Here is a 26,364-nt window from a genome sequence, read left to right as displayed (position 1 = left end):
AGAGAAACCGACGTGGTCAGGGGTAAATATCGCGAAATTCCTGAAATATCCAAAATCGACTGTAAATTCGGTGCTGCAACGTTACCGGGAGACCCTTACGGTGGATCGAGCAAAACAAACCAGGCGTAAAAGTGAACATATGACCGGAAGCTGCGAGCGAAGGTAATTCAATCAGTTCACAACAATCCTGGAATCTCCTTGCGTGATTTGGCGAAAAAGTTCAAGACGAACCACAGTAGAGCTCGAAGAATTTGTTTGCGAGAAGGCTTGCGGTCGTATCATGGAAGCAAACACCCCAACAGAAACAAAACCTGGTTGCCAAAACCAGGGCAAGGAAGTTGTACGAGAAAGTGTTGACCAAGTACAACGGATGCATCTTTTTTTTTTTTTTTTGTAAATTATTTATTTGAAACGGCTCATACCTTTAGGCTTTAAGGAGCCAAACTCGTTTTGTTTGATTACAATTGTGTACTTAGATCTAGTTCACTTTTTTTTTTTTTTGAAGAAAAAGAAAGATAGAAAGGGAAATATGAAAATAAAGAGAATTATAGTCGAAGATCGATAGCTTTTAGGAAAAGGTATATCTCGAACATATAGTCCAAGTCCATCATACCTAATACATCCCTCACTGGAACGTCGGGTGGTTTTCCTCGGGCCCGAAGGGAATCTATAAAGTTCGCTCTGGCGAATAGGTGGTCCTCACACGACCAAACAATATGCTCGATGTCATGGTAACCTAGACCACATCCGCATAAATTGCTGCCAGCAATATTTAAACGATAGAGTACCGCATTCATGGAATAATGATTGGACATGAGACGGGAAAATATACGAATAAAATCCCGAGTCAGGTTCAATCTATTAAACCAGGGTTTAAGGCTTACCTTTGGGATAATCGAGTGGAACCACCGACCCAACTCATCCTCGTCCCATCTACGCTGCCAGTTGACAAGAGAGTTTCTTCGAGCCAAGAAGTAAAATTCGTTGAATACGATTTCACGCTGGTAAATGTTGCCTTCCATCGCACCCACTTTTGCAAGGGAATCTGCCCTCTCATTGCCTGCTATTGAGCAATGTGAGGGGACCCAGATAAAGGTGATAGAAAAGCAACGTCTTGATAAAGTGGTCAATATATCTCGTATCATTTCGAGGAAGTACGGCGTGAATTTTCCTGGTTTTATAGAGCGGATTGCTTCAACAGAGCTGAGACTATCAGTTATAATATAGTAGTGTTCAATAGGTCGTGTGGCGATACTATTCAAAGCCCAGTGAATAGCTGCTAACTCTGCAACATATACAGAGCATGGTGACTGGAGACTGTGAGATGCGCTGGATATTTCGTTGAACACTCCAAATCCTGTTGTTTCCTCTATAAGTGATCCATCGGTAAAGTACATTTTATCAGCATCGACGTGTCTATATTTAGCTTCGAAAATTCTTGGAATCAGAAGAGGGCGATGCGGATCCGGGATTCCACGAATTTCCTGCTGCATAGACAAATCAAACTGGACAGAAGAATGATCGTAGTCTGGGCTACAAACACGAGTTGGAGAATACGAAGAAGGGTTTACCTGCATTGACATGAGGATATGGTATATAGACATAAATCTGGTTTGAACATTTTGCTCAAGTAACCTTTCGAAATTTACAATCACCAATGGGTTCATGACCTCACACCTGATGAGGAACCGAAGTGATAGTAAATTGAATCGATCTTTCAAAGGGAGTATTCCTGCCAAAACTTCAAGACTCATGTTGTGTGTTGAGGGCATACAGCCCAAAGCGATACGGAGACAACGGTATTGGATACGCTCTAGTTTGATGAGGTGAGTTTTGGCAGCTGACTGGAAACAGAAGCTACCATATTCCATAACGGATAGAATAGTTGTTCGATACAATTTGATAAGATCTTCTGGATGGGCTCCCCACCAGGTGCCAGTAATTGATCGGAGAAAATTGATTCTTTGTTGGCATTTTCCTTTCAGATACTCAATGTGGGCTCTCCAGGTACACTTGGAATCAAACCAAACCCCAAGATACTTGAAACTCCTCGATTGAGTGATCGTTCTGCCTAGGAGTTGAAGCTTAGGTTGAGCAGGTCTACGTTTCTTAGAGAAAACAACCATTTCCGTTTTCTGAGGGGAAAACTCAATCCCAAGCCCCAAAGCCCAGGAAGACAATCTGTCTAAAGTATCTTGTAAAGGCCTGTGTAGATGAGACTCAGTAGATCCTGTGACAGACACTACTCCGTCATCTGCAAGTTGTCTTAGAGTGCAGCCTTCAGAGAGACAGCTGTCGATGTCACTCACATAAAAGTTGTACAAAAGTGGACTCAAACATGAACCCTGTGGGAGGCCCATGTAAGATGTTCTTCTAACTGCAAAATCTCCGTGAGCAAAGTTCAAATGTTTCTCACAAAGTAAGCTGTATAAGATGTTGTTCAATAGAGGAGGCAGACTCCGGGAGTGCAACTTGTCTGACAAAACCTCTATTGAGACTGCATCAAAAGCTCCCTTTATGTCTAGAAACACTGAAGCCATTTGCTCACGTTTTGCGTACGCCATTTGTATCTCTGAAGACAGCAAAGCAAGGCAATCGTTTGTCCCTTTGCCCCTTCGAAACCCAAATTGAGTATCTGAAAGGAGACCATTTGTTTCTACCCATTTGTCCAAACGAAACAATATCATTTTCTCCATCAATTTGCGTATACAAGACAACATCGCTATTGGACGGTAAGAGTTGGGATCAGACGCTGGTTTTCCGGGCTTTTGGATAGCAATGACTCTCACTTGTCTCCAATCTTGGGGAACAATGTTATGCTCGAAGAATTGGTTAAATAAATTTAACAAGCGAAATTTTGCAGCATCCGGAAGGTTTTTCAACAAGTTAAATTTGATTTCATCAATTCCCGGAGCTGAATTGTTGCAAGAGAGGAGGGCAAGTGAGAATTCGACCATCGAAAAGCTTGAGTCTAGACCACTATCAGACCTATCAGGAGGCACGTTCCGGATTATTTTTTGCACAGGTGTAGAATCTGGACAGACTTTCCGTGCGAATTTAAATATCCACCTATGTGAATATTCCTCACTTTCATTTGTAGATGATCGATTACGCATGCTTCGTGCCACTTTCCACAAAGTACTTAAGGATGTTTCACGCGATAACCCACTAACAAAATTCCTCCAATACGCCTTTTTCTTCCCCTTGGTTAACTTTTTAAACTGATTTTCAAGGGAAACGTAAGCTTCAAAATGGACAAGAGTTCCATGTTTTCGAAATTCTTTAAATGCTGTTGATTTGTCCTTATAAAGCTTAGAACACTGAGGGTCCCACCATGGATTAGGAGGCCTTCGATGAATAGATGATTCTGGGATGGGTTTTGTTTGAGCGTCAACTGCACTATCGTGTATCAGACAAGAAAGAAAGTGGTACTCCTCCAAAGGAGGTAAAACGTGCATAGAGTCGATGGCGGTTTTAATTGTGTCCGAGTACTTTTTCCAGTCGATGTGTCTTGTAAGGTCATATGTCATATTTATTGTGTTCGAAGAGCTGACCCCATTGGTGATAGTAATTTCGATAGGTAAGTGATCACTACCATTCGGATCATGGACTACCTTCCACTGGCAATCAAATGATAGTGAATTTGAGCAGAGTGAGAGGTCAATTGCACTTTGTCTTGCAGGAGGTTTAGGTACCCGTGTTTTTTCACCCGTGTTCAATACAGTTAAATTGAAACTGTCGCAAATGTCATAGATAAGAGTAGAACGACTATCGTCAATTTGTTCTCCCCAGACAGTTCCATGTGAATTGAAGTCACCCAGGATCAACCTTGGCTCAGGGAGCACTCAGCACAGGTCCTCTAGGTGATTTCGATCCACTGCAACTCTCTGAGGCCAGTACAAACTGACAACACATAAGTCCTTACCTCTTATTGTTGTATGACATGCAACAGCTTCAATTCCGCCTGATAAAGGAAGGTGAATTCTATAAAAAGAGTGGCACTTATTGATCCCCAAAAGCACCCCACCATAAGAATCGTCACGATCCAGACGGATAATATTAAAATTGTGGAATGAGATGTTAGATTGAGAAGATAGCCAAGTTTCGGACAATGTAAAGATATCACAGTTTGTTTTATGAAGTAAATAATTCAATGAATCCAATTTTGGAATAAGACTACGACAATTCCACTGTAGTACAGTGATATCTCCGACCTCTCGGCGTAAATTAGCCATCGAGAGATACAAACACTGAAAGGAGGGGCCAAGTTTGCATCAATTGCTTTAAAAATGTCTTTAATACAGGAAGCATTGCAAATACAATGTCTTTCACGGGTTCTGATACATTAAAACACGAAAAAAATCCGTTCAAAATGTCAGTCAACTTAAAGAGCCCAGACTGAATCGTTGATTCTGGCATCACGTTTGGGGTTTGGGTTTGCGAAGCTCCCGCAGCTGTTGGTTTATTCTGCAGTGGTGCATTTCCGCGGAAACCTGGAGGAACTTGTTTTTCCTTTTCAGCAGCAGTCGACTTTTTCTCGTTTCTATTTGAAGAGACAACCGTAGCTATTTTAGCTGGTATTTTCGGAGAAGGCGCCTTTGTTCGCTTCCGAGAGCCTCCTGCAACGAAGACTGGCTGAACTTCATCAGCCGTATCTGTGTCTTCATTGTCAACTGACAGCACAGAAAAAATGTTACAGGTCTGAGGTTGGACCGGTGGAGAGGCGCTCTTTAATATGGCGGCATAAGAACGCTTGGAGCGTTCTTTTAAAGAGCGCCTCTGTTTATCCCAGCTTGCCTGAAATGCCTCGCAGGAGGAGATATCATGGGGTGAGCCCCCGCAATAGACGCATTTTTGCTCAACTGCTGAGCATGCTCCTTCCCCATGATTCTCCCCACAATGCAAGCATCGCTTCTTGTTGCAGCAATGCGAAGCAGTATGCCCCAACTTGATGCAATTCTTGCATTGCATTGGGCGAGGCACATAAAGGCGTACTGGAAGCCTTAAAATTCCGTCAATCAAGACGTAATGAGGGAGGGCTGTTCCTGCAAATGTAACCCGAATCGAGGCTGAAGGCGAATACTTGGTAACGCCATCAACGACGGAGGCAGTCATGAGTTGGCGACAATCCAAGATTCCGACCGAAGTCGAATCAAGGCTCTTGAACTTACCTACGCCGTGAGACTTAACGTATTCAGCTTCCAAATTCGATTCGGTGATCACACCCTCGATCTCTACGTCTCGAGATGGAATATAGAGCTGATACTCTAAATTAAAAAAATTACTGGCAAGAATTCCGTTTGCGGCCTTCCGGTCGGCCACAACAACGCGCAATTTGTTCGGACGTACTTTGGAAACACTGGTAACGGAGGGCCACCTAGCCAGATCTTTCGTGATCTGCACTAAATTTAATGGTTTTCCGTTAGTTTTGGGCCGGATGAAAACCACCCCCGGCCCAGAAGAGGATGAATTATCAGGATAAACTCGGAGTCGGGTTGTTTTTCCCGCAGCTGCAGATGGAGTAGCAATATCAACTGGCGGAGAAGGATGAGCATTCGAAGAACCAGCTACAGCTGAATCCTCCAGATGCTCCTCATCCTCATAGATGATTTGCTCACCATCCACCTCTGGCGGGTCCGACCCCCCGCCTTCGCTCATATTTCATGAAAATAAAAGCGAAGCTCAATTTGATCGAAATATATAATAGAGAAAAAATAGAATTAGAAATAGAGAAAAGTAAGAAAAGTATAACAAACTTGATTTTTGTTTTGATTGGCTCCTTCAGTGGTGATCCCAACCACGTGGTCCTTCTTCGAAGATGGCTGCCACGTCAAGTCTCGGCTCGAGCAAGAACGACCAGATTGATGATGATGATGAGTCAAACAATGGCGGCGGCCCTCGTGGTGACCAGTTGAGGGCAGTCAGCTAGCCAGAAAAAAACCTTTTTTTTTTGTCGACCAACACTATAATAGCACCACTTTGGCGAGCTGGGGTCTGCCTTTGGCAGAAAAACGTATAGCGCGGTACAAAACACTGTATTAAACGCCCGAACGGAACGAAACACCCGGATATATTGGACGAAATCTCGAAACGCGACTGTTCACTATGAGCGATACGAGACGAATGAACGGATGCATCTTGATGGACGACGAAACTTATGTACGTCAAAATGGATTTTGGACAAATACCCGGTAACAAATTTTACCTTGCGAAGCGTGAAGGGAATGTTGCGGGTAGATTCAAGTTTTTTTTCGAAGATAAATTTGCTCGTAAGATAATGATTTGGCAAGGGATCTGTAGTTGTGGGGAGAAGACTAAGATTTTCATCACTGGGGACACAATGAATGGAAATGTTTACAAAGAATAATGTCTCCAGAAGAGGGTTTTGCCATTCATTCGGTCCCACAAAGGTCCGGTGAAGTTCTGGTCGGACCTGGCAAGCTGCCACTACAGCCGGGATGTCGTTAAGTTGTATAAGGAGAACAAGATCGATTTTGTTGAAAAAAGTATTAATCCACCAAACTGTCCGGATTTCCGTTCCATCGAGAAATATTGGGCAATAGTTAAGGGCAAACTGAAGAAATGTGACAGAACCATGAAATAACCCGCTCAAATGGAAAAGTGGTGGAACAAGATGGCGAATGAGGTTACCAGCAGTACTGTGCAGAAAATGATGTGTGGTATCACAAAAAAAGTTCGAAAATTCAGCCGAAAAGCTGACGAATGATTTTTATGTGATTTTTCCTTAAAGTGCAATAAAACCCTACAAAATGACATTTTTACTTTTGTTGTACGTTATTTCTTTGCGGAGAAATGATCTATTTCTATTTCTATGTGATTCTATGTAAAACAGATTTTATCTGTACCTGAAGCTTGTAAAGCGACATTTTCGTTTTAGCCGGGACCGTCAACCAGGCAATTTACCTAAAAGAGTGCTTTCAAAAGTGTTTGCTGCTTTTCCTGAAGAAACAAGACTTGTCTGTGCTTTTTTGGAAACCTCGTAATGTAACTCAAATGTGTAACTCAGACAATATTCAGCTACAACACTTAAGTTTTCCGTTATTCAAAGTCTAAAAAAAAACCGATAAAAACATGCTTCGGTAAGAAGACTGTAGATCAATGTCTCAAAAGATTTCACTTAGTATTCAAAAAAGCTGAAGTTAGAAGATATACCACAGAGGATATACGTTGCACATTAGAATTAATTTTTTTGAAATTTTTTTAAGATCATGACAACAAAACATGTAATAAAGCGGTGTAAAACCCGTACTTTTTAATCTATTGTTTAAGTCACTAAATATATTTTTAAAAAAGAAAAAACGATTGAAAGTTGACATAATTTGGCAAATTTTCGCATTTTTAGATTGTCAAAATACGAATCACAGAAATTTGGACGAATTTTCAAAGGTAGCTGTTTTTAGAACTTTTTGGCAATTTGCAATTTCTCAGATTTAGTTGCACTTAAATTCAACTTTGCACTGGATTTTGAGTAATTTTATCTGGTGTGACTTCTAACACCAGACGGTTCATTTATTGAAGAGGACGGTTTACACCACTTTTTTTACATTTTTTGTGTTCATAATTTAAAAAAAAAAAAATAAAATAAAAAAATACGTCATTATGTGTAACGTGTAGCTTCTACCTTCAGCTATTTTGGACACTAGTGATTTTTTTAGCATTCCGTAGCTGATCTACAATCGTCTTTCCGGATCAAAGTTACAAGCCACCAAACTTCCATTAGTGTCATATTGACACTCAAGACCGGATGAGGGTTGACACAACGTGTTTATGGGTGTGTTTTGAATAAATATATTGGTTAAATATACATACAAATTCAAACTACATACGTTGTTTGTTCGCGTTTCTATAGCATCCTGAAAATATTTCTTAACAAGTGATTCAAGTATTACCTAACCGATTTTTAAATAAGTAATGATGTTTTTTGGAAAGCTATCTCCAAGATCTTTATGTTTTCAATTACAATGTGTTTTTCAAGTTAAGAGCAAATCAAACAAATGTACCTTTTGTGAAGTTTGCATAATTAACAAATAAACAAAAAAAAGTTTGAGAAATAACAAATATGCTGTAAAGTAGGTTTACCAATAATCATGAGAATAATAATGTAATTCCTTAACAGGATGTGATATCCCACGTACTACACATAAAAAGAAGCTTCAGTTCACTAGTTTATTACTCCGGTCGAAGCATATTTTTAATTCAAAATAAAACCTGTCCGGCCAAGTAAGAGTGTTTATCATTCTATTTTTATGATAAGTTATTCAAGTCTTAATAAGTCAATAAATCTTGCAGGTAAAATGTACGTTTAGAAATGAAGCAGATAGCAAGCTGGCTTGCTATCAGTGTGAGGAGCAAATCAACGCGGCGGATCCTCGCTGCTACCGGTGGTGGCTAGTTTGAGAAGCAAATACAGCGAAAATCATTGAGCCTTCCGATGGTACTCGGGACTGGTGTTCACGTACTGCTGCATGTTGAAATAGGTGGAGCTATTTTTGACCAGGAACTTTAGGAAGTCCTGCACGTGACCGATCAACGATTGCACGCTTTTTTCGTCGAGTGCCGTGAACGCTAGCATGGAGCCGAGTTTGACGAACAGTCGAAGGAGGTGGAAAGAGCCGTAGATTTTGGCCATCGGGACTCCGGGGTTTGTTTGAATCATTTCGGCGTATTGGGGTCGTTCGAACTTGTAGAGCAGTTGCGAACCCAGCATAACGTTGAAATATTCGATTATTCCGTTCGCTATATCTTGAACGGCGGTTTCTTTTGTGGCCGTGGAAGCTTTGCTGGATTTTTTGTACTGTACGTAAGAGTCGACGATTTCTTGAACGGTAGTTTTAGCCGGGAGTTCGACCAATTTGTTCTGTCGAGAAATGGCATCCCAATCGTCAACCAACCAGGGTTTTAGTTCATCTGGAATCTTTACTTTGATTTCCACCTTCGAAAGAAACTGTTCCTCAGATTCTACATTGGAAGAAGTGGTGTCGCTGCGGCCACGCTTCTTCTTAACTGAAGACGAGCTGTCGGTGTCTTCAGATTTCCGTTTTTCAACTGGTGTCTCCTTCTCTTCAGATTTTTCTTTTGCAACTGCAGTTCCGGAGGTGGAAGGTGTCGAGCTGGCCGTTGCAGCGCCCTTCGTCGACGATCGACTACGACTGCTAGTTATACTGGTTGAAGCCACACTGGAACCGGAAGTTGTGGGTGTTACAGTACCAGGAGTTGCGCTGCCAGACCCAGCTGGACCCGAGCTGGAAGGTTCCTTCTCCTTGCCGGTTAGTTCCTTCGAAGGAGTCGAAGCACGTGAATCACCGCCATCCTTGCTGGAACCGGTGGAATCCGTTTTCTTAACCTTGGGATTCACTTTTTTGTTTTTGGCGCCCAGGGATGAGTGCAATTTGCTCACCTCCTTCTGGCGCTGTACATTCGCTTCGTTGTATTTAAGCACCCGATTCTCCAGGACCCATTCGTCCCAGCTAAAAAAGATTACACGGTTTTTACCACACGCCCATTAAGTTGCGATACAATTTGTACAAAAACTTGATACGATCAGAGCAATTAAACATTATAGCAAGCAGTTCTATTGAGGACGAACAACCTTTGCTGATAAGTATTGCCTGAATACTCCTTTCATGATAGTATGATCTACAAATAAAAGGTTTTAAAGACAGCTCCGAAAATAAAAGCTATCTTTCTGGGTATAAATCCGGATCGCTCGGTTTCCCCTTCCATCGTAAAGAATTATAAAGCATCCAAATCATGTACTTACTTCTTGTTCCAGCCGGCGTAGTGGACAAAATATTTCACCTGCTTGTCCTTGGTGACCGTACTTTTCAACATTTTGGCTTCGTAGATCAGAGGTCCGTGGAAGCAGAGAACTCGCTCGCCTAAAAAGATTACAAAATTTAAGGAAAACCATTACGGCTAGGGCTGAACAGTCTAAACCCAAATTACCTTCAGTAAATTTCAGTTTGGGTGGCATCGTTTTAGGTTTCCGTAGTTGAGTTTTAGCAGGAAAATTCCACAAAATAATCAGCAGCCGCAAATAAATCCACCGTTTTTGTTTATGTTTTAGGTAAAAGTTTTTAGTTTTGGTTTTTCTCTCTCTCGCCGAACGCCGCAGCCCAGCATTTCTCTCTTGATCGATTTTTGCACTGGAAGAAAATTTCGGTTTGTGAATTGTGTGAAAGTTCACAGTCACAGTAACGAAATATTTTTTCAGCAGAATTCACCAAGAGGTATTTATATACGAAAACAAACAAAAAATATATTTTAATATTACTTTCAATGTTTTAAACAAAAATATAAATTAAATCGAATTAATAGGAAGCTATAATTACGAAAAAAACACGAAATTAGAGAAACTGAAGTTTGGAATTGAGAGTTTGTGCTTTTAGCAAAGAATCCTTTGAAAAGATTTTGTTCAGTGTATAAAACTTCATCGACGATTTTCGGCGACTCGACGAAACTTTTTGAATCACCCCTTGGCTTTGGATGCCGGTTTGTTTTGGTCGGTTTCGCGTTTCGTCGGTTCCCGGTTTTGGATTGCGTGGAAGTCGTTTTGTATTGAAAATCTCAAATATTTAATTCAATTATGTCCGCCGCGGCTCGTTTGGTGCAATATGTCGTTGTGAATGGTGAAATTGCCAAAACTTGGCCCAAGGGAGCGCTAGTGGCACAGTGCTGTCATGCGGTGGCGGCCGTCTCGCACCTGTACGCTCAGGATCCGGAAACGGTTGAGTACTTCCAAGATCTCGATAATATGCACAAGGTGGTTCTTGAGGTAGGTTGTTTTTTTTTTAATTTAAGATTATTTTCATGTATTGATATGCCTTTTTTTATTTGAACTGAAATAGTGATACCTGACAAAAGATAATAGCTTATAGTTTATGAACAGGTTTATCTATTTGGAAAACCTACGATACAGTTACAGAGCAGGTGAATAAAAATCATGGAAAGAACCGAGTTATTTTGGTTTGATTACCACTGCCTGAGGCGGTATGAGATGGACTGTTGCAAGAAAACGCCAGAAGTTATACTTTCAATACGACGTTGAAGATAAGAACGGCCCTTTTTAAACGCCTCAATATAGGCAGCTTCAGGCCATGTATTTTGATTATAAGGTATTATAGTTTAGTCTTTTCGAAATCGATCGAAAGTATCCGTTCGAACGAACGCCAGATACGCCGTAAACTAAATAGAATAAGAGTGAATGAGCCGCAATCAAGCTAAGGTAATCCTATATGAATTTTCGATCAGAGCTTCCAATACCCCTGAAATTTTGTTTAATTTTTTTTTATTATTCTGTCTCAAAACATGTTGGGTTAGAGCGCAGACACCAGATACCCAGACTGACCACTGAAGGCTGATTTTGACGCTTGTTCCGCAGCGCTATCTACGGGTTATCGTGAAACTAACGGCCACACATACAAAAGGAAAAATCTCGATATATCACACACACACATTTGCATTGTGCTATTTGTTTTTTTTACATCTAGCGATGAACACGGTCGTTTTTGATTACCAACTTTTGATAGAAAAAAATATGGTTACTCCGGTCGTTACTGCAATTCGGTTGTTGATAACAAGCTCGTAGAGTTTGTGTTGCGCGTGGTGCGGAAAGCCTAATTTGTCCTTTATAATATCGCGTTTGGCGGGAGTGCGTGCATGCCTGTTTGAATGGTGGCCGTACCCTAAGTATCAAGAGAAGAATTCAGAGTTTGAACGTGTGCTGAAGAAAAAATGCGGATTGGTTTCATGGCACAACAGTGTTTTAGATCAGGTGGAAATCAGTATGGATATAGGTAAGCTTCAAGTGTCTTGAGGTAAGATTGGTAAGAAGGTACGATTATTTCACTATATGTTCAATTATTGCATTTAAAGAATATATTATATAAGAACGTACAAACAGTTACCAGCTGGGCAGGTATCTACACGTATGCGGAATACCTGTCGTAGATTCTTAACTCTAAATATGTTATGAATTTTATACGGTTGCGAAACTGTTTGCTCGTTCTACAAATAAGACATACACCTACACGAAACATTTTCATTTCATGACAGTTCACACGAAGCCATGGTGTCGGGTATGTGGTAATTTGCATTGAAGATTGGCCGAACCAAAAATCTAAAGGATGCAAGTTAGCGCATACGTTGGCGAAACTGCGGTGAATCCGTGCACCCATGGTGGATTTTCTACATACATACATACATACCAACTTTTGATAGAAAAAAAATAACACGATATATTTCGGAAACCACTAAAAACCTTTTCTGAATTGAAGCGCATTAACCAAATGTGGTTAGAATTCAACCATAAAGCTTATAAAAAATATATCGACTTTGACAGAAATGAAAATTGAATGAAAACTTGAGATTTTCTGCTCCTCTTCCTTATTGCGTTGTGGTTGGAAAATAACCATTTTATGACATTTTTGGCTTCATTTGTGAAGATCACTTTCAACTCCAAGAATTCGTTTACCACGAAACCTCCGTCAAGGGTAAGTTCAAGTTTCCCGAGTAGAAAAATATTGTGACAACCCAATTATTTGTAAATAGTTATAAAACGATCTAGGACTTGTTGAGATAACGACAAATGAAATCGTAAAAACATTCCACTGATTGTATATTGCAAAACTACAGTATATTGAATGTGGCTTTAAATTTTATTATTGTTTAGAACTGTTAAATCAGTTGAATGGACGATATACTTACAAAATTTCGTTGAATAATCTGTTTCAGTTAGAGTTTCTCAAAACCCTTCACCTAGCCGAATTGCCGCATTTATAGAGGTTTACAAAAACTGAATAAAACAAAAATAGAGGTGATATTTACAAAATTTGTAAAGCAATGTTTTGTTAACAGAAGAAGCTTAATGAAAATCGCAACAACAAAATTTACCATTAAGTCACCATCTACAACAAAAAACCGGTGTAAGATTTTTATTTACTTTTTTCTCCAATAAATCCTAAAACTTCTTTTTCTATGAAAAATGTAGTCACATGCGAGAAATGTCTTCTTTTCAAAATATCTAAGTAAACTTGGATATCAAACAAGCGCTTTTACCGCCCACTGGAAGAGGTAGTTGTGGAAACAATATTTTAGACTTCGAGATGTTGCATTTTCCTGCTAATTTAGTACAATTTCTAACAAAGTGCGTTGGTTGACATAATGATGATTCTTGACAAACAATTTCAATCATCCGAGTCTGTTTGATAAGAATAGCTTAGCTTTTCCTGTTCTGTTGTTAAGTTATTTTTTCATTATTATTTTTTTGGTTCAATTTCGAACCATTTTTTTGTTGAATATCGCAGGTAATTGATTTTATCCATGAGTAAAATAAAACAAACGTGAATTCGTCACATCAAAATCAAAACATTAAATGAATTCACTCACACAGACATACGATATTTGACATTCCATAAAACGACAAGAAAGGAAAAATGACTTTCGTTTGCATCAAGATAGTACTGTTCTTTTACCATTCAAAATTCGTGGTGTGGAAAAGCATTGAAATCGATGTATAAGTTTAGTTACAGCGATATTATTTCTTATTTACTGGGCAGCGGTTAAGGAACATTAAAATTACTTTTATTCAAAACTAGCTGACCCGGTGTGCTTTGCTACACCTTCCAAAAATAAATGTAATTTGTAAAAATTTATTAAAATTTAGATTTTTGTGAGCATTTTTTTAAATCAAACCTCATCATAGTTTAGATCCAACAACTTTGAAATGAGAGCTGCAGCTGGAGTTCCGAACTGCAATTCAAAGATGGTATATATTATTTACTGAAGCTTGATCTCTGAACCTGTTTTTCAATATCTGAAATTTGTACTCTGTTTTTAAAGCTTCATAATGACTCAAATAATGTCAATATTTATGGATTTTACACCTTTTTTCCCAAAGTGGGAAGTTACGAACTTCCATAAAAACATTTGTCACGTCTATTTTTGAGTTATGCCAGATAACCGTACGCAAAAATAGCCTCTTATAAAATATGGTCCCTTCTTTGAAAAGCTCTTTATCTTAAACTTACATGGGAGCTCCCCCATCTTTTCCAATTTTGTCCCCCACTGCTTGAAAAAGGTAGGTTGATTTACCTGGCTCGACTTTACATAAATTTCTAATTGAAAGAAAAAGATTCGCATATTGGAATTTATTGCACATTGTACTTTATGGAAATAGAATTTGTAACAGAGAAAAGTTGAACGTTTGAACATGCTCTACTATTCCTTGAATGAAAATTGTTTCTGAAAATGAATTCCCTCTATTTTGGTCAATAAAAATCAAGTTATTTCACTGATACCTTTCACTTATGCACACGTCAGTCCTATCTTATCTAATTTGAAGAAAAGGCTCTTGATCAGTTCATGTGTTGGATCGGATTTTTTTATCTTCTTTAAATGTAAATGGCGCTTGATAAAACTTCAGTTCAGTATATTTTTACATGTTCAACAAAATGTGACCTCTGTAGAAAACATCTTATTCATATTTATGTTATCAATATGATTCAAAAATAACCTTGTAAGCGAAATGGGTTAAAAAAATTTATGTAAATTCTTTACTTTCTGTATTTTTTTTTCAATTGTCCGCAATGTGTCACACCATTACTTCATTAGCATAATAACTAAATTTATATTTTTTAGATAACAAATGCTACCTATATAAACACGAACTAAATATGGAAGTATTATTGCAAATCTTTCAATTGATTTTGATTCGATTGATAAAATACCAATCCGTGTCACATCTAGGCGTCATTTATTTCCACGTGCTATGTACAATTTAGCAAGAAAAAACAAATCTAGGTTGCATATCGCCCCCACGTGCATAAGAAATATAGGTACTTGGTTGAGAAACAGGCGCCTGATTGTTATATTTTTCCAGCGATCAATGAACAGTATGTTTTGGTTACTATCCACTTGCGACGACGTTTGCTTGACCATAGAGACGAAAAACAAACCCCTCAAAGCAAAGAAAATCTCTAAAAATGGATGTCATGACATTTCAATTTCAGATTTTGAAAAAAAAAAAATTGTACCTATATGTTTTATTCGATCGGCAAAATGTCAATCTGGGTCACATCTAGGCGTCATTCATAACCATATGCTGTACAAATAAGCTAAGAGTCAATGAGGAAAAATAATCACATCAAGGCTTCATATCGCCACCACGTGCATTGAAAATATGCTTGGTTGAGAAATACCCGCCTAAATATTCCCACTGATCAGTATGCTATGCCATGGCTACTATCCTTTCGCGACGTTGACTCGCGACGCCTCGACCATGGAGACGAAAAACAAACCGCCCAAAGGAAAAAAAAATCTCGAGAAAATGGATGTCATGACTTTAATTTGTTTCGAAAAACTACAAATTTTGTATGAGAGCCCCCTCTCCCTTAAGTCGGAGCGGTTGGTAACTATCACAGAAACCATCTCCGGCCCCAAAAACCCTTAGATGCCAAGTTTCACGATGATCGGTTCAGTAGTTTCCGAGTCTATAGGGAACAGACAGACAGACAAACATTCATTTTTATATATATAGATTTAAGTTTTATGAAGAATGGATTCATTTGGTAAACTAATTTCTTTCGAAATATGGTTTTAACAAAACTTTGAATCAAAGATTTTGGTTGAATGTCAAAGGTGAAAAAATTTCGGAAGCAAAAAGAAATGGATTTGAAACATATATTTTGAAATATTCCAAATTCAGCGCAGTTTTTCAACAATTTCTTTCCAATAAAAGATTTTTAAGTTGACATTTCTCACGCGCACTTGCTCTCGTGTACGGATTAAGATGGAGGAAAAAGTCAAAAAACATGGTCGCTTTTTCCAGGTTAATTTTCCAGTCCAGTCCAGAATTATACAAAAATCCCGCGTGAGCTTTCATTACGTCGTATGAAACAAAATGTAAACAAACTGTTTTATAACAAAAAAAAACAAAAACTGACATAAACTAGTCGCAACTTCTTTTCAGCCTGGACAACCTGGACAACATATTATATACGTGAAATACAAATTTTAAAGTTGTTTTGATAACTTTTGAAGTAATTTTCTGTGAATTTTCAAGAAGTTTCATACGACGTAATAAAAGCTCACGCGAGATGGTCATTACAGTTGTTTTTGACATTTCTCACGCACATTTGAGCAGGGAAAAAAACCCGGTCGACAAACACGGTTGTCTCTGAAGTAATTTTTTCAAAAAATTATAAGTTTTAGTGAAACTTCCAGAAAATAGGATTAAAGATCTTATCAACACATTCATCACATTTAAATATTATTCAGCTTTTTTTACATTATCTAAACACGTTCCAATCAACCCAACGAGAATGTCAATAACTTATTTCACTCCTCAAGCCTATCTAGGTACGAGCCAAGAAACAGTTAAGATAAATTAGAATCCAAGTTTTCAAAGAGTTATATGTAGTATGTCTTTTTGGTCACAGTCAACCTTTCAGATTAAGACGAACAATTCCAAACTCAATGAATTATTTATAACAGACATTATAATTTTCATACTGTTACTCAGCCGGATAAATTAATTTTGAAATCAAAACTGAATCTCAAAATTAATTGGCTCTAAGGACCGCTATAACGTTGCGTTTGTATTTTTTTTCATATCAAGCGATAAACAGTCATTGTTTGTGTAACATTCACCTCTTATTATGATACAGTAAATTAAAGTAAACAATTAACATTGAAGACAAAGACGATAATGAAAATATTTGAGATAGAATTTCAAATACTAATAGGTGATCAATCAAGACGGTTTTCATTTGGCTTGTTAATTATTAAGTGTAATTTTTTTCTTGATGAAGCACAGTAGTTTCACGATGTCCCAACAGATGGTGTATGATTCTGGGCGACTTGTAGTTGTATGGATTCAAGCGCCTGTGGTCAGTCTGGGTATCTGGTGTCTGCGGTTGGAGTCAATAAATAAATCGTTATAAGTTTCGTAACAATTATTTATCAATTCTAGCGTAACATTTCATAAGGGCGAAACTAGCAGTTAGCTCGAATCGAGAAAAACGCGTTTGAAATTTCGGAACATCTAATCAAATCCTATTTAAAAAATCGACCACTTTTTGTTCAACAAATTAAAAAAAAGGAATTATATTCACTTATTGTTCGTTGATTATCAAAATCTTTAACTTTGTTTACTAAATTTCAGAGATTTTCGAGTTTCGTCTTTTTTTGTTTTCGATTTCAGTTACGCCTGCAAGTTTCGCCCAATTGATCGGCCGTTTTTGTTTTAGTTTTGAAGTTTCGCCCATTGGTCCTACACGCAAAAAACTAATTAGGCCGTTTTGTCACACACGGTCAACTCAGTTACGCCTATTGGCCCTACACAAATAGAAAAATTCACCCCATTTTGAATAGGCGTAACTTCACGTTTCAACAAAAATGCATCAACAGAAAGTTTCGCCCAATTGAATTTTATTAATTTTTTGAAAGTTTTAAGTGATTTTAAGATGAAACCGCGTTAATTAGGTAAAGTGCAACCGCGTACATCCGTAATGACCGTTAACTCGATTTGTTTACATTTGGCAGTTTGCTTACATTTTTGTTACGCTAGAATTAGAGGATTTGGAAAATGCATTCAACAATTTTAAAGAAACATATTAAAACAGTTAAGAAACATTTGCATACATTGTTTGAAACTATAAAATAACTGTGGGCGTGATTGAGTGCTCATTTATATCACTTTGATATAAATGGGTATACCTTGACGTATAACAACATTAAATATAGAATAGTGAGAGTATCACAATTCAGCGTTGTTATAGGCATCAACGGATCACTTCCGACCATAAGTGAAACGGAACCCCTAGATGTCGGTCCCACGGCTTTTAACTAAAGCTCAATCACATGGTCAATCTGGTCCGATCAGAAATGATTGTTTGACCTTTTATTGTTATTTTATGAACCTTTATTTTTTTAATGCTCTTTTCTATTTTTTCAGATCATTCGGAGGTGGGGTTTTTTTTCTTCAGATATATTCAATCAATTGGAAAGTTAGAAAGGAGTAGGTTAACATATTTAAATACCATATTCCTCCCCAATGCTCCAGTGGATGTGTATTTGCGGATTATGAATTACGGTGGCTTATTCTTAAATCTAGCTTTTTTCAATCACTGGGGGCTAATTGGATGGAAATGATATTTTGAGGTTTTAGGTTTGTGATACGAATCTGTCTCTTGAGTTGTTTTGATAGTATTATAGTTCAGAGCAAACAGTCTTGATAATTCTTAAATCTCATTCAAAAGTAGCCATTCAACTATGTGAGGCAGGTAGGGTAGGGCGATGCTCAAACGGTTAGATAGGCTCTTATATCCATATTTAGGTAAATTAGCATGATTTTGTGAGGTTGTGATAGGAATAATGTTGCTTACTTCTACTATTAATTTGAGCTAGAATTTTTATTAGTTTGAAATAAAATTGCTCTAAAAAGCAAAACAGGCCCTCATATTCATATCTAGGTAAAATTGTATGATTCTATGATATGACAGGAATAATGTTGCTTACTTCTACTATTAATTTGAGCTCAGTTCATTATTAGTTTAAGCTAGGCTTCTTTTTAGATATTGATACATGATATTAACTAATATCCTTCTTTTTTTTCTCTTTTTTCTGTTTTATTTTCATGTATCGTGGCATGTACTACCGATAAATCATTTGGTCCAATGATGACGTTGAGCGAATCTGCAAGCCATTCCCTAACATCTTTGGACTAAGACGATGGCTTTCGCAAGACGTAGTTGTCAGCCCAAGGACCTAACTTAAAATCGACAGCTGAATAAGGTGTCCTGTAACTTGGTGAGATCTTTCCTTTTTATTTTTATATTATAAATGCGCCCATAAATTGTAGTATGTAGATGCGTGGGGAGTATGTAGAGGCCAGTCTCCAACCCTCCCATGTCCTTCCTCTAACTGGTGTTATGAGGGGTTAGTTTATTATCTTGAACTGGTTTCTGTCCATATTCAGCCGAAGTGGATATAATGCAGTGCATGATGGTCTAACTAACGTCTCATGATCGCTTTCTATTCTACGCTGCCTACTCTAAACTTTAAATTTTCTTCTCCAAACTATTCTAATTTTCATTTCAAGCGTCAGCTCCCCGAGCTATTTAAACGCCACGAAAAAAAAAAATATTAAAACAGTTAAGAAACATTAAGTTGTCTGCCCAATACTCACTTTCCGGGATGTGTTGATCAAGATTCATCGATAGAGCCAGAGTTCTTCTCTGGAAGTCTGGATTCCTTGCATTATGCTCGGAAAATAGTTAGAATCGATGAAATGGGCATTCGATGGTTTTGCTCAATACAAATCTCCTGGAAGTGACGGGTTATTTCCAGTTTTGCTTCAGGAAGATTTTGATCAAGTAGTTTTAGCCAATTTGAGTGAAGGAGGTCGGCTGGCAACTCTGGTGGTGGTGAAAAGTTTCTGTTTTCGGTCCGTCTAAATTAAGTAAATTTCAGCAGCCAGTCTTCATTTAATTGATAGATAACAAGATGTGTTCGTTCAGAAAAGTGATTAGGAGTGAAATATGTTGGAAGTTCGCAAAATTGCGGAATTTAGGTGTTAAATTAGATGTTTCAAAAGCAAGAAAGCCGGGTTTCGCTTTCCATTCCGTTCCTTATCCGGCGGTTTAGTGATGCCAAAACGGTTGGCGAAATGTAAACTTGCATGCAATAATGTATACCTACATGGACCGTAACGCCTGTCAACTGAGCAAACCGTAACGCAGAAGGCAGAGCACAACAAAAACACCAAAACATCAATGTAAGGGCGATTGAATTCGGATACAAATTTCAATAAATGAGTTTTAGGACGAATCCGAAAGCCAGCAGGTTGGTAAGTTGTATCCGGTATGATACGGAAAATGTTTTCCCGGTTCTTCTTGTTGGCACGTTTAACAAATAATAGGATACTCGTACACACAACGAAAAAAATCTGTAAAATCACATCACATGTGATGTAAATAAAAAGAAGCATCATATATGCCGGAGTTTTCAGTGCTAGTTGGAAATTACACTCCAGTGAAATGTTGCAACGTGTAAAATAAAAAATGATGTAAATTATAAAACCACTGAATATTGAAAGAAAAACTTTCCAATTGGAATCTGTTTTGTTTTATTTATTGGTATTTATGATTCAATAATGGAATAATCTCATGTCTTAATAAAAATAAAACCTTTTTGTAATTGATTTAGTTTATTTCATTTGGTGACAATGATTTTTTTAATCTCACAATTTTTTTATATTAGGAGTCACATTCACACTTTTATTTTTTCTCGAAGACCGGATCCAAAGTTGAATAACTTGGAGCTGCTTCTAGAACCGCTTCCTGCTTCACGAAGATCTCGGGATCGCGGAAAAACTGCTTAAAAAATACTTTTTGGTGCACGACTTGACTTGACACTTTGTTTAAATTTGTCTGATCCTATTAAATTGAAATTCAATGTCCTCATCACATTCCATGTCGTGTAATTTTAAGAAATTTCTATTTCCATTACATCACATATGATGTAACAAAAACGAAGCATCACATATGATGGGATTTTCAGTGCGAGTTGAATATTCCACGTCTGTAAACTTCAAAAGACGTGTAAAATTTAAAGACATGTAAAATATTAAAGACGTGTAATATTTAATTCGCACTGAAAATTCCGTCGTATGTGATGCTTCTTTTTATTTACATCATATGTGATGTAAATTTACATCATATAATCGCGTTCCGTGTCAAGTAATATTTGTGTCATACGAATTCAGTGCTGTTAAGGATTCAACTTTTTTTAATTTGTAAATTTACATCAATAAATCGAGTTCCACGTCATGTAATGATACAGGTTTTCAACTTCAGTGTTGTTAAGGATTCAGATTTTTTTTCTGTGTAAGTATAAATCATTTTTATCGAAACGGAAAAGTAAGATCGGGTTTTGTTTTTAACTTAATCAGCACAGTTTGATAATGGGCAGTGTAGGTGTTTTCTTATGAGAGCCGACTCAAGGATGAGGTACATACATAATTTTGTTAACGACATATAATTCACTTATGCATTGTAAACCAGGAATGAATCTTTGAAATTGTAGTCAACTAGTTTTTTAGAGCAGCACCGAAATCGAGATACGTCAACTCAAAGCATAAAGTTATTTGTTCCACATATCTTGAACTTGGCAAAGTTTCAGGTGTTACGCTTGCTTTTTTCTCAAGCAAAAGAGTACGAAATGTGAAGAACAGAAAGCTTAAATTCAGATTTTGTATGCTAGAAAAAAACTTTTTATTTTTCCGCCAGTAGGGTCGGTTCGTTGCGTTAGAATATTTTTGCTCGTTAGGTCGTTCTTGCTCTTATCGTTTTAAACGCGTCATAAAATTCCGGTACCAATTGCATTGTACGTGTTTGACAATGCCACGTAAGGACGTTTTTGCCTTTCTAGTATAAAGCGCACGATAATCTTCGGTGAGTTGCACCGGTGCTAAGGGGCTGTTCACTAATTACGTAAGCACATAGGGGGGGAGGGTGGGTTTCATATTTGCTTACGATCTCTTACTAGGGGGGCAGGGGGGGTTTCCTTAAATCTTACGTAAGAAATGTTACATTAAAATTTCATCACAGCCACAGCCATACGAAACCATATTACTCAGGTTTTTTTTACTCTCTACCTATTTGTTGGTTATTTTTTATGCAATGTTATTTATCTTTTAATGTCTTTGAATTAATAAAAAAAATCGCAGGATCTATAACCTTATAGAGAACAAATTCAAACCAACATGTCATCAAAAACACTAAATCACATTATTATAAAAGATCATCGCTTTTCGAAACAAAAAGAAAAATGGCTCGTTGTTACACCACGATTTGAATCCATCATGTTTTGAAAATGACTTCAACCAGAAAAAATATTCAAAAATCAATATAAGGCGCTTTAAATAAATAATGAATTTCTAGACAGCTTTTTCTGTGATAGACATTCTAAATTAAACAAACGATTTACCAAAAAAAATCCTTAAACTTTATCGCTTACCGTTGAATGAGTCTGAGCTTTTGGGTTAGTTGACAACGTGATTGTCGTTAAACGTTTTGCCCCAATTGTAGTAGTATAGAATGATATTTTTTTGAAGCTTTTTGAAATTAAGAGTTAATCACCGCAATTTTTTTTTCTGAAATTATTTTATCGGCTATATCGGTGAAATTTTATATTCTTTGAGAAAGAATATTTTAAGAATTGAAAGTTTAAAGAAGGATAGAAGATTAGAATAAGGTAAAAGATGTTGAAAATGAGCGGAAGGGTAAATTTAATTTGAAAAACTTTTCATCACATTTCATCGTTTTGTTCCTCACGGGCCTTCTACCTTGCAGTGGTAGATACATTGTGTGGTGGTATCTACAATTCTATCGTTTATAACATTTCATCTGTTGTTTTTTTACTTAAAAAGGCCTTTGCTTTGAAGCATGTATGTCACATTTTTAATATTTTCAAGCTATTTTTAAAAAAAAAACGTGTCAATTTCTCAAAGAATAAAAAAAAACGTAAGATCTTACTAGGGGGGGGGAGGGGGGGGTTTTGAAAAATCTTACTATGTCTTACCAGGGGGGGAGGGAGGGTTGAAAATTTCCAAAATCGTGCTTACGTAATTAGTGAACGGCCCCTAAGTGCATTGTACGTGTATGACAATGCCACGTTAGGACGTTTTGCTCTTCTCGTTATAAGCGCGCGGTAAAATTCGGTGAGTTGCACATGTGCCAAGTGCTTTGAACGTGTATGACAATGCCTCGTTAGGACGTATTTGCCCTAAATAAAAACGCGAGGTACTCGATAGTGTGCGACACGACGATTGTTAAACATATAACTTTGCTTTGATCACATCCCTTCCCAAGGGGAATCCAGATCTATTTACCTTCCCCGCTAACAAACCACCCTTCCTGTGACGACCGTGGAGATTTAGAGGTGTATTCGGTCTCTACTAGCAACGGAAGTCGAACTAACAATCCTTCCCTTTCCCCGATGAACCGTAAGGACGTGGCCGGCGCCGTTATTGACCATATAAGATAAGGAACCTTTGAAACGTGTACACAGAAAATGGTAAGCTAATCCCAAGCCCCATTTATTTGGATCTATGTACAATTTTGATGGTTCTTGTCAATCACGGAGTAGCAACTACTGAAATGTACGGTTTATCTAAGCTCAAGCTCAAGCTCAAGGAAGATTTTGATCAAGTAGTTTTACTCATGGATATATTCCTAAACTATGACGGCAGATAGCCCAGAAATTCATCCCTAAAGGGGGGATGATCATCATACGACGAAGTCAAAAGCTTTCGTCCTATAAAATAGTCTAAATTATTTCTATCAAAAGCACTCGAATGTTTAATTGATCATCATATCAGGCACGAATGCCTTGTCCAACATCCGCTTAATGCGACACAACATGCATGCCAAACAGGAAAATCAACATTGACTCTTCTGCACAATGTAGTACACAATGTCCCTTGTTCTACGCCGCGCGTGAGGTGTCGAGTAACCCCACCGTCACTCGACTCTTGTCACCTTATTCCCCGTATCTTTTGCGTTTTACATCACATGATTGGCCTAGCCGTAGTAGTATTTGCAATGCATGTTCTATGTATCAGATGCTATGTTGAAAAGAAAAATGAAGAACGTTAGTTTTTCATTTTCCAGGATGCATACAAGTTTTGACATGTTGGTGTCAGAAGAAAAAAAAATCATCATAAATCTGGACGCATTAAAAAGTCTATCTCGGAGCTATGTAAACGAAAGCGATGATTTTAAGCAAATTCCGGTTTGGAGTTTTTCATGGGCAAGAGCAAGTTTTTCTTTTTTATTTTCATGAAAATCATGTCAAAAGAAAAAGTAAAAATTTGACACTTCCTCAAACTAATGCACATGCTTTTTACCTGAAAGAATTAAGCTTATGTAGGGTAAGTTCTATCTCTGAAACTGAAACAATTGCTAAGATATTTGAATGTTTGTTTCCTTCTATCGCGGATACCGGATTAGAAAAAGCATCATTTTATACTGTAAAAAATATAAAAAACTCCACTTAGAAAAACGCCACATGCTCAGATGTATTTAAAAATTTGGAACCCACAAGATACGCCGGGAAGCAACGTTTGATCTTCTATTATAAGAAATCTTCCAACAGTCAAAAAAAGCGTTTTTTTACTCTAACAAACTGGGTCGTAAATGGCGTCCAGCGTTAAAAATTGTTCAAGTATCGGCGCCTAGTTACATATTGTCAATGCAGTTGAAATCCGAAGTTTTCCTGCTGGTGATTGGTAACCTTGGCTACCAGCGACGATGAAAACTTCATCAAACACCTCGGCAATCGGCAACCTTTTCTTTTGTTTGGTTCCGACACTTGAAAGAAGTTTGATAGATGTCTGGTCAACATGAAATGTCATCAGTGATGTTCATGTCGCCGATGTTGACAAAAATTATGGTTTGGGGATTCAGCGACAATATATGTAGGTCATTTTTTTTTATTATTAAGGACCTTTTTTAACATTCGGTCCCTATATTATATGTAGGTTAGAATGAGTCGATTTGGGGTCATTTTTGAATTTCTTAAACCCTGGGGTCTTAAAAGATTCGTTTTGGTTCAAAACTCATCTATGAGTTTTTGCTTAATTTTTAAGTAACGTTTACATGAGTAAATTTGAACTTTTAGGTTTGTATTGGAAAATTTAATATTTTCTACCGAAAAATCAACATCATTTTTGTTTATTCTGTGGAACCGAGCTTGGTTATATTTTTTATGCCAATTTATAAATTCTCTAAAGGAAATTTTCCGCTGAACCACTTTGTCGAAGACCGTAACTTCGTATCTAATTAGATCATAAAGTTATTAGCTATTTAACAGGGGTATGTAAACCATTAAAAGGCTCGGTTGCACAGAATAAACAAAAATTATGTTGATTTTTCAGTAAAAAATATTCTTTTATTCCATACAAACCTAAAAGTTTGAATATACTCATGTAAACGTTATTTAAAATTTAAAAAGACATACATCGTCTCAGCCGATTGAGGCTTTACAGACTGAATTCTGCAAAAAATCATGGATGAGTTTTGAACCAAAACGAAGCTTTTGAGACCCCAGGGTTTGAGAAATTAAAAAATGACCCCAAGTCTAATGTAGGTGGCAAAAGTCAACATGGAAAACACTGCACTTTCCTCAATTGATTAACATTTTAAACATGTGCAGTCGTATTTTCGTAGTTTTTGCTTTTTTCTTACACATTTACGATCAAATCTTTTGCTCCAATGAAAATGTTTTCTTCTTCTTTCATATCTTCCAGGCACCGGACACGGCCAAATTGCTTGCACTCGGCGAAGTGTTGCAGCAGAACGACATCAAGCACAAGGTGTGGATCGAACAGCCGGAAAACCTCGCCACGTGCATCGCCTTCAAACCGTACCGGAAAGAGGACGTTCAAAAGTACGTTAAGAAATTTAAACTGCTTAGCTGAATTTTTAGTTCAAATGTTTTAGGCTTAATCAATCATTAAAAATAACACCCAGCAACCGATTTGGTTTCTCGAAACTGGAAACGGTATTTATAAGACTATTTCGAGTTGTTTAAATTATCTGGAAAGAAACCTGTAGGCGGGCGAATAAATAATAACGCGTTTGCTAAATTTTCCCACCCAGCAAGCAGCATTTAACGACTGACCGAATTCTCCAATTGGTACCACGGCAAAGAGATTGATTTCTTTTCTCGGTCCGTGGAAAACTGTGTGCAATAATCCGCACCGGGTGAGTTTTGTGAACTTACGTAAGGTTCTGTTCTGTGCTGTTTATTACAAACACACGGTGTCGGCAGATTGGTGGGTTTTTCATTTTTTCGAAACGCGAGCGAGCAATCGGGAAAAATTTATTTTTACTCCGGTTGAAATGTAAACCAAACGCCACACGGAATATTTGCGATCGGTTTATAGGGTGTATTTTTTGAAAAATTTCACACTTGTTGCTCGTTTTCGGTTGTGTGGGTGTTTTGGGAATGTTGAACTTTCAACATCGGTAGGTGCTGACATCCAGTGATGGTTTGAATCATTTGACTTATTTTTGAATCATTTGGTTATAACTTCTTTTGAAAACATTTTTCCATGAAATGATGTTCTAAACTTAAGTAGATACAGATCTAAGCTACAACTTTCTTGTATGTCATAAATATGTATCTTCAATGTGGTATGAATTGTAGGATTTAATCCAACCCGCTAATCCAAATGATTGTGATTACGATCATTGCTCAAAAATTTAAACTTTTCGATTTCTCATTCATAAGGCATAAGAGATACAGGTTTGTGTTGGTCACAAAAGTTGCAGCTAAGAT

General features: G+C 37.5%; 2 protein-coding genes across 2 annotated transcripts; one reads left to right on the top strand and one right to left on the bottom strand.

Annotated features, from left to right (window-relative positions):
- Positions 1 to 8,209: 8,209 nt before the first annotated feature.
- Positions 8,210 to 10,092, bottom strand: LOC129755290 (nuA4 complex subunit EAF3 homolog). The gene is made up of 3 exons (XM_055751712.1): positions 9,967 to 10,092; positions 9,782 to 9,899; positions 8,210 to 9,488 (listed from the first exon to the last, which is right to left on the bottom strand). Exons 1-3 carry the CDS (start codon positions 9,992 to 9,994, stop codon positions 8,438 to 8,440), a joined length of 1,197 nt encoding a protein of 398 aa, XP_055607687.1. The 5' UTR covers positions 9,995 to 10,092; the 3' UTR covers positions 8,210 to 8,437.
- A 451-nt stretch (positions 10,093 to 10,543) lies between these two features.
- On the top strand, positions 10,544 to 26,057 carry LOC129756571 (putative peptidyl-tRNA hydrolase PTRHD1). Its single transcript, XM_055753478.1, has 2 exons — positions 10,544 to 10,795; positions 25,331 to 26,057. Exons 1-2 carry the CDS (start codon positions 10,607 to 10,609, stop codon positions 25,499 to 25,501), a joined length of 360 nt encoding a protein of 119 aa, XP_055609453.1. The 5' UTR covers positions 10,544 to 10,606; the 3' UTR covers positions 25,502 to 26,057.
- Positions 26,058 to 26,364: the final 307 nt, after the last annotated feature.

This window comes from Uranotaenia lowii, chromosome 3, assembly GCF_029784155.1.
Source record: "Uranotaenia lowii strain MFRU-FL chromosome 3, ASM2978415v1, whole genome shotgun sequence".
In the NCBI taxonomy this organism is placed as follows: Eukaryota; Metazoa; Arthropoda; class Insecta; order Diptera; family Culicidae; genus Uranotaenia; species Uranotaenia lowii.
The sequence above is the reverse complement of the archived record's forward strand: the minus strand, read 5'-3'. Positions and strand labels throughout refer to the sequence as shown.

Coding starts and splice junctions, on each gene's coding strand:
- LOC129755290 (XM_055751712.1), bottom strand. CDS start 9,994: ATGCCACCCAAACTGAAATTTACTGAAG. Junction 9,900..9,966: donor CAAACTGAAATTTACTGAAG/GTAATTTGGGTT, acceptor TAATCTTTTTAG/GCGAGCGAGTTCTCTGCTTC. Junction 9,489..9,781: donor TACGCCGGCTGGAACAAGAA/GTAAGTACATGA, acceptor AATCTTTTTTAG/CTGGGACGAATGGGTCCTGG.
- LOC129756571 (XM_055753478.1), top strand. CDS start 10,607: ATGTCCGCCGCGGCTCGTTTGGTGCAATATGTCGTTGTGAATGGTGAA. Junction 10,796..25,330: donor TGCACAAGGTGGTTCTTGAG/GTAGGTTGTTTT, acceptor CATATCTTCCAG/GCACCGGACACGGCCAAATT.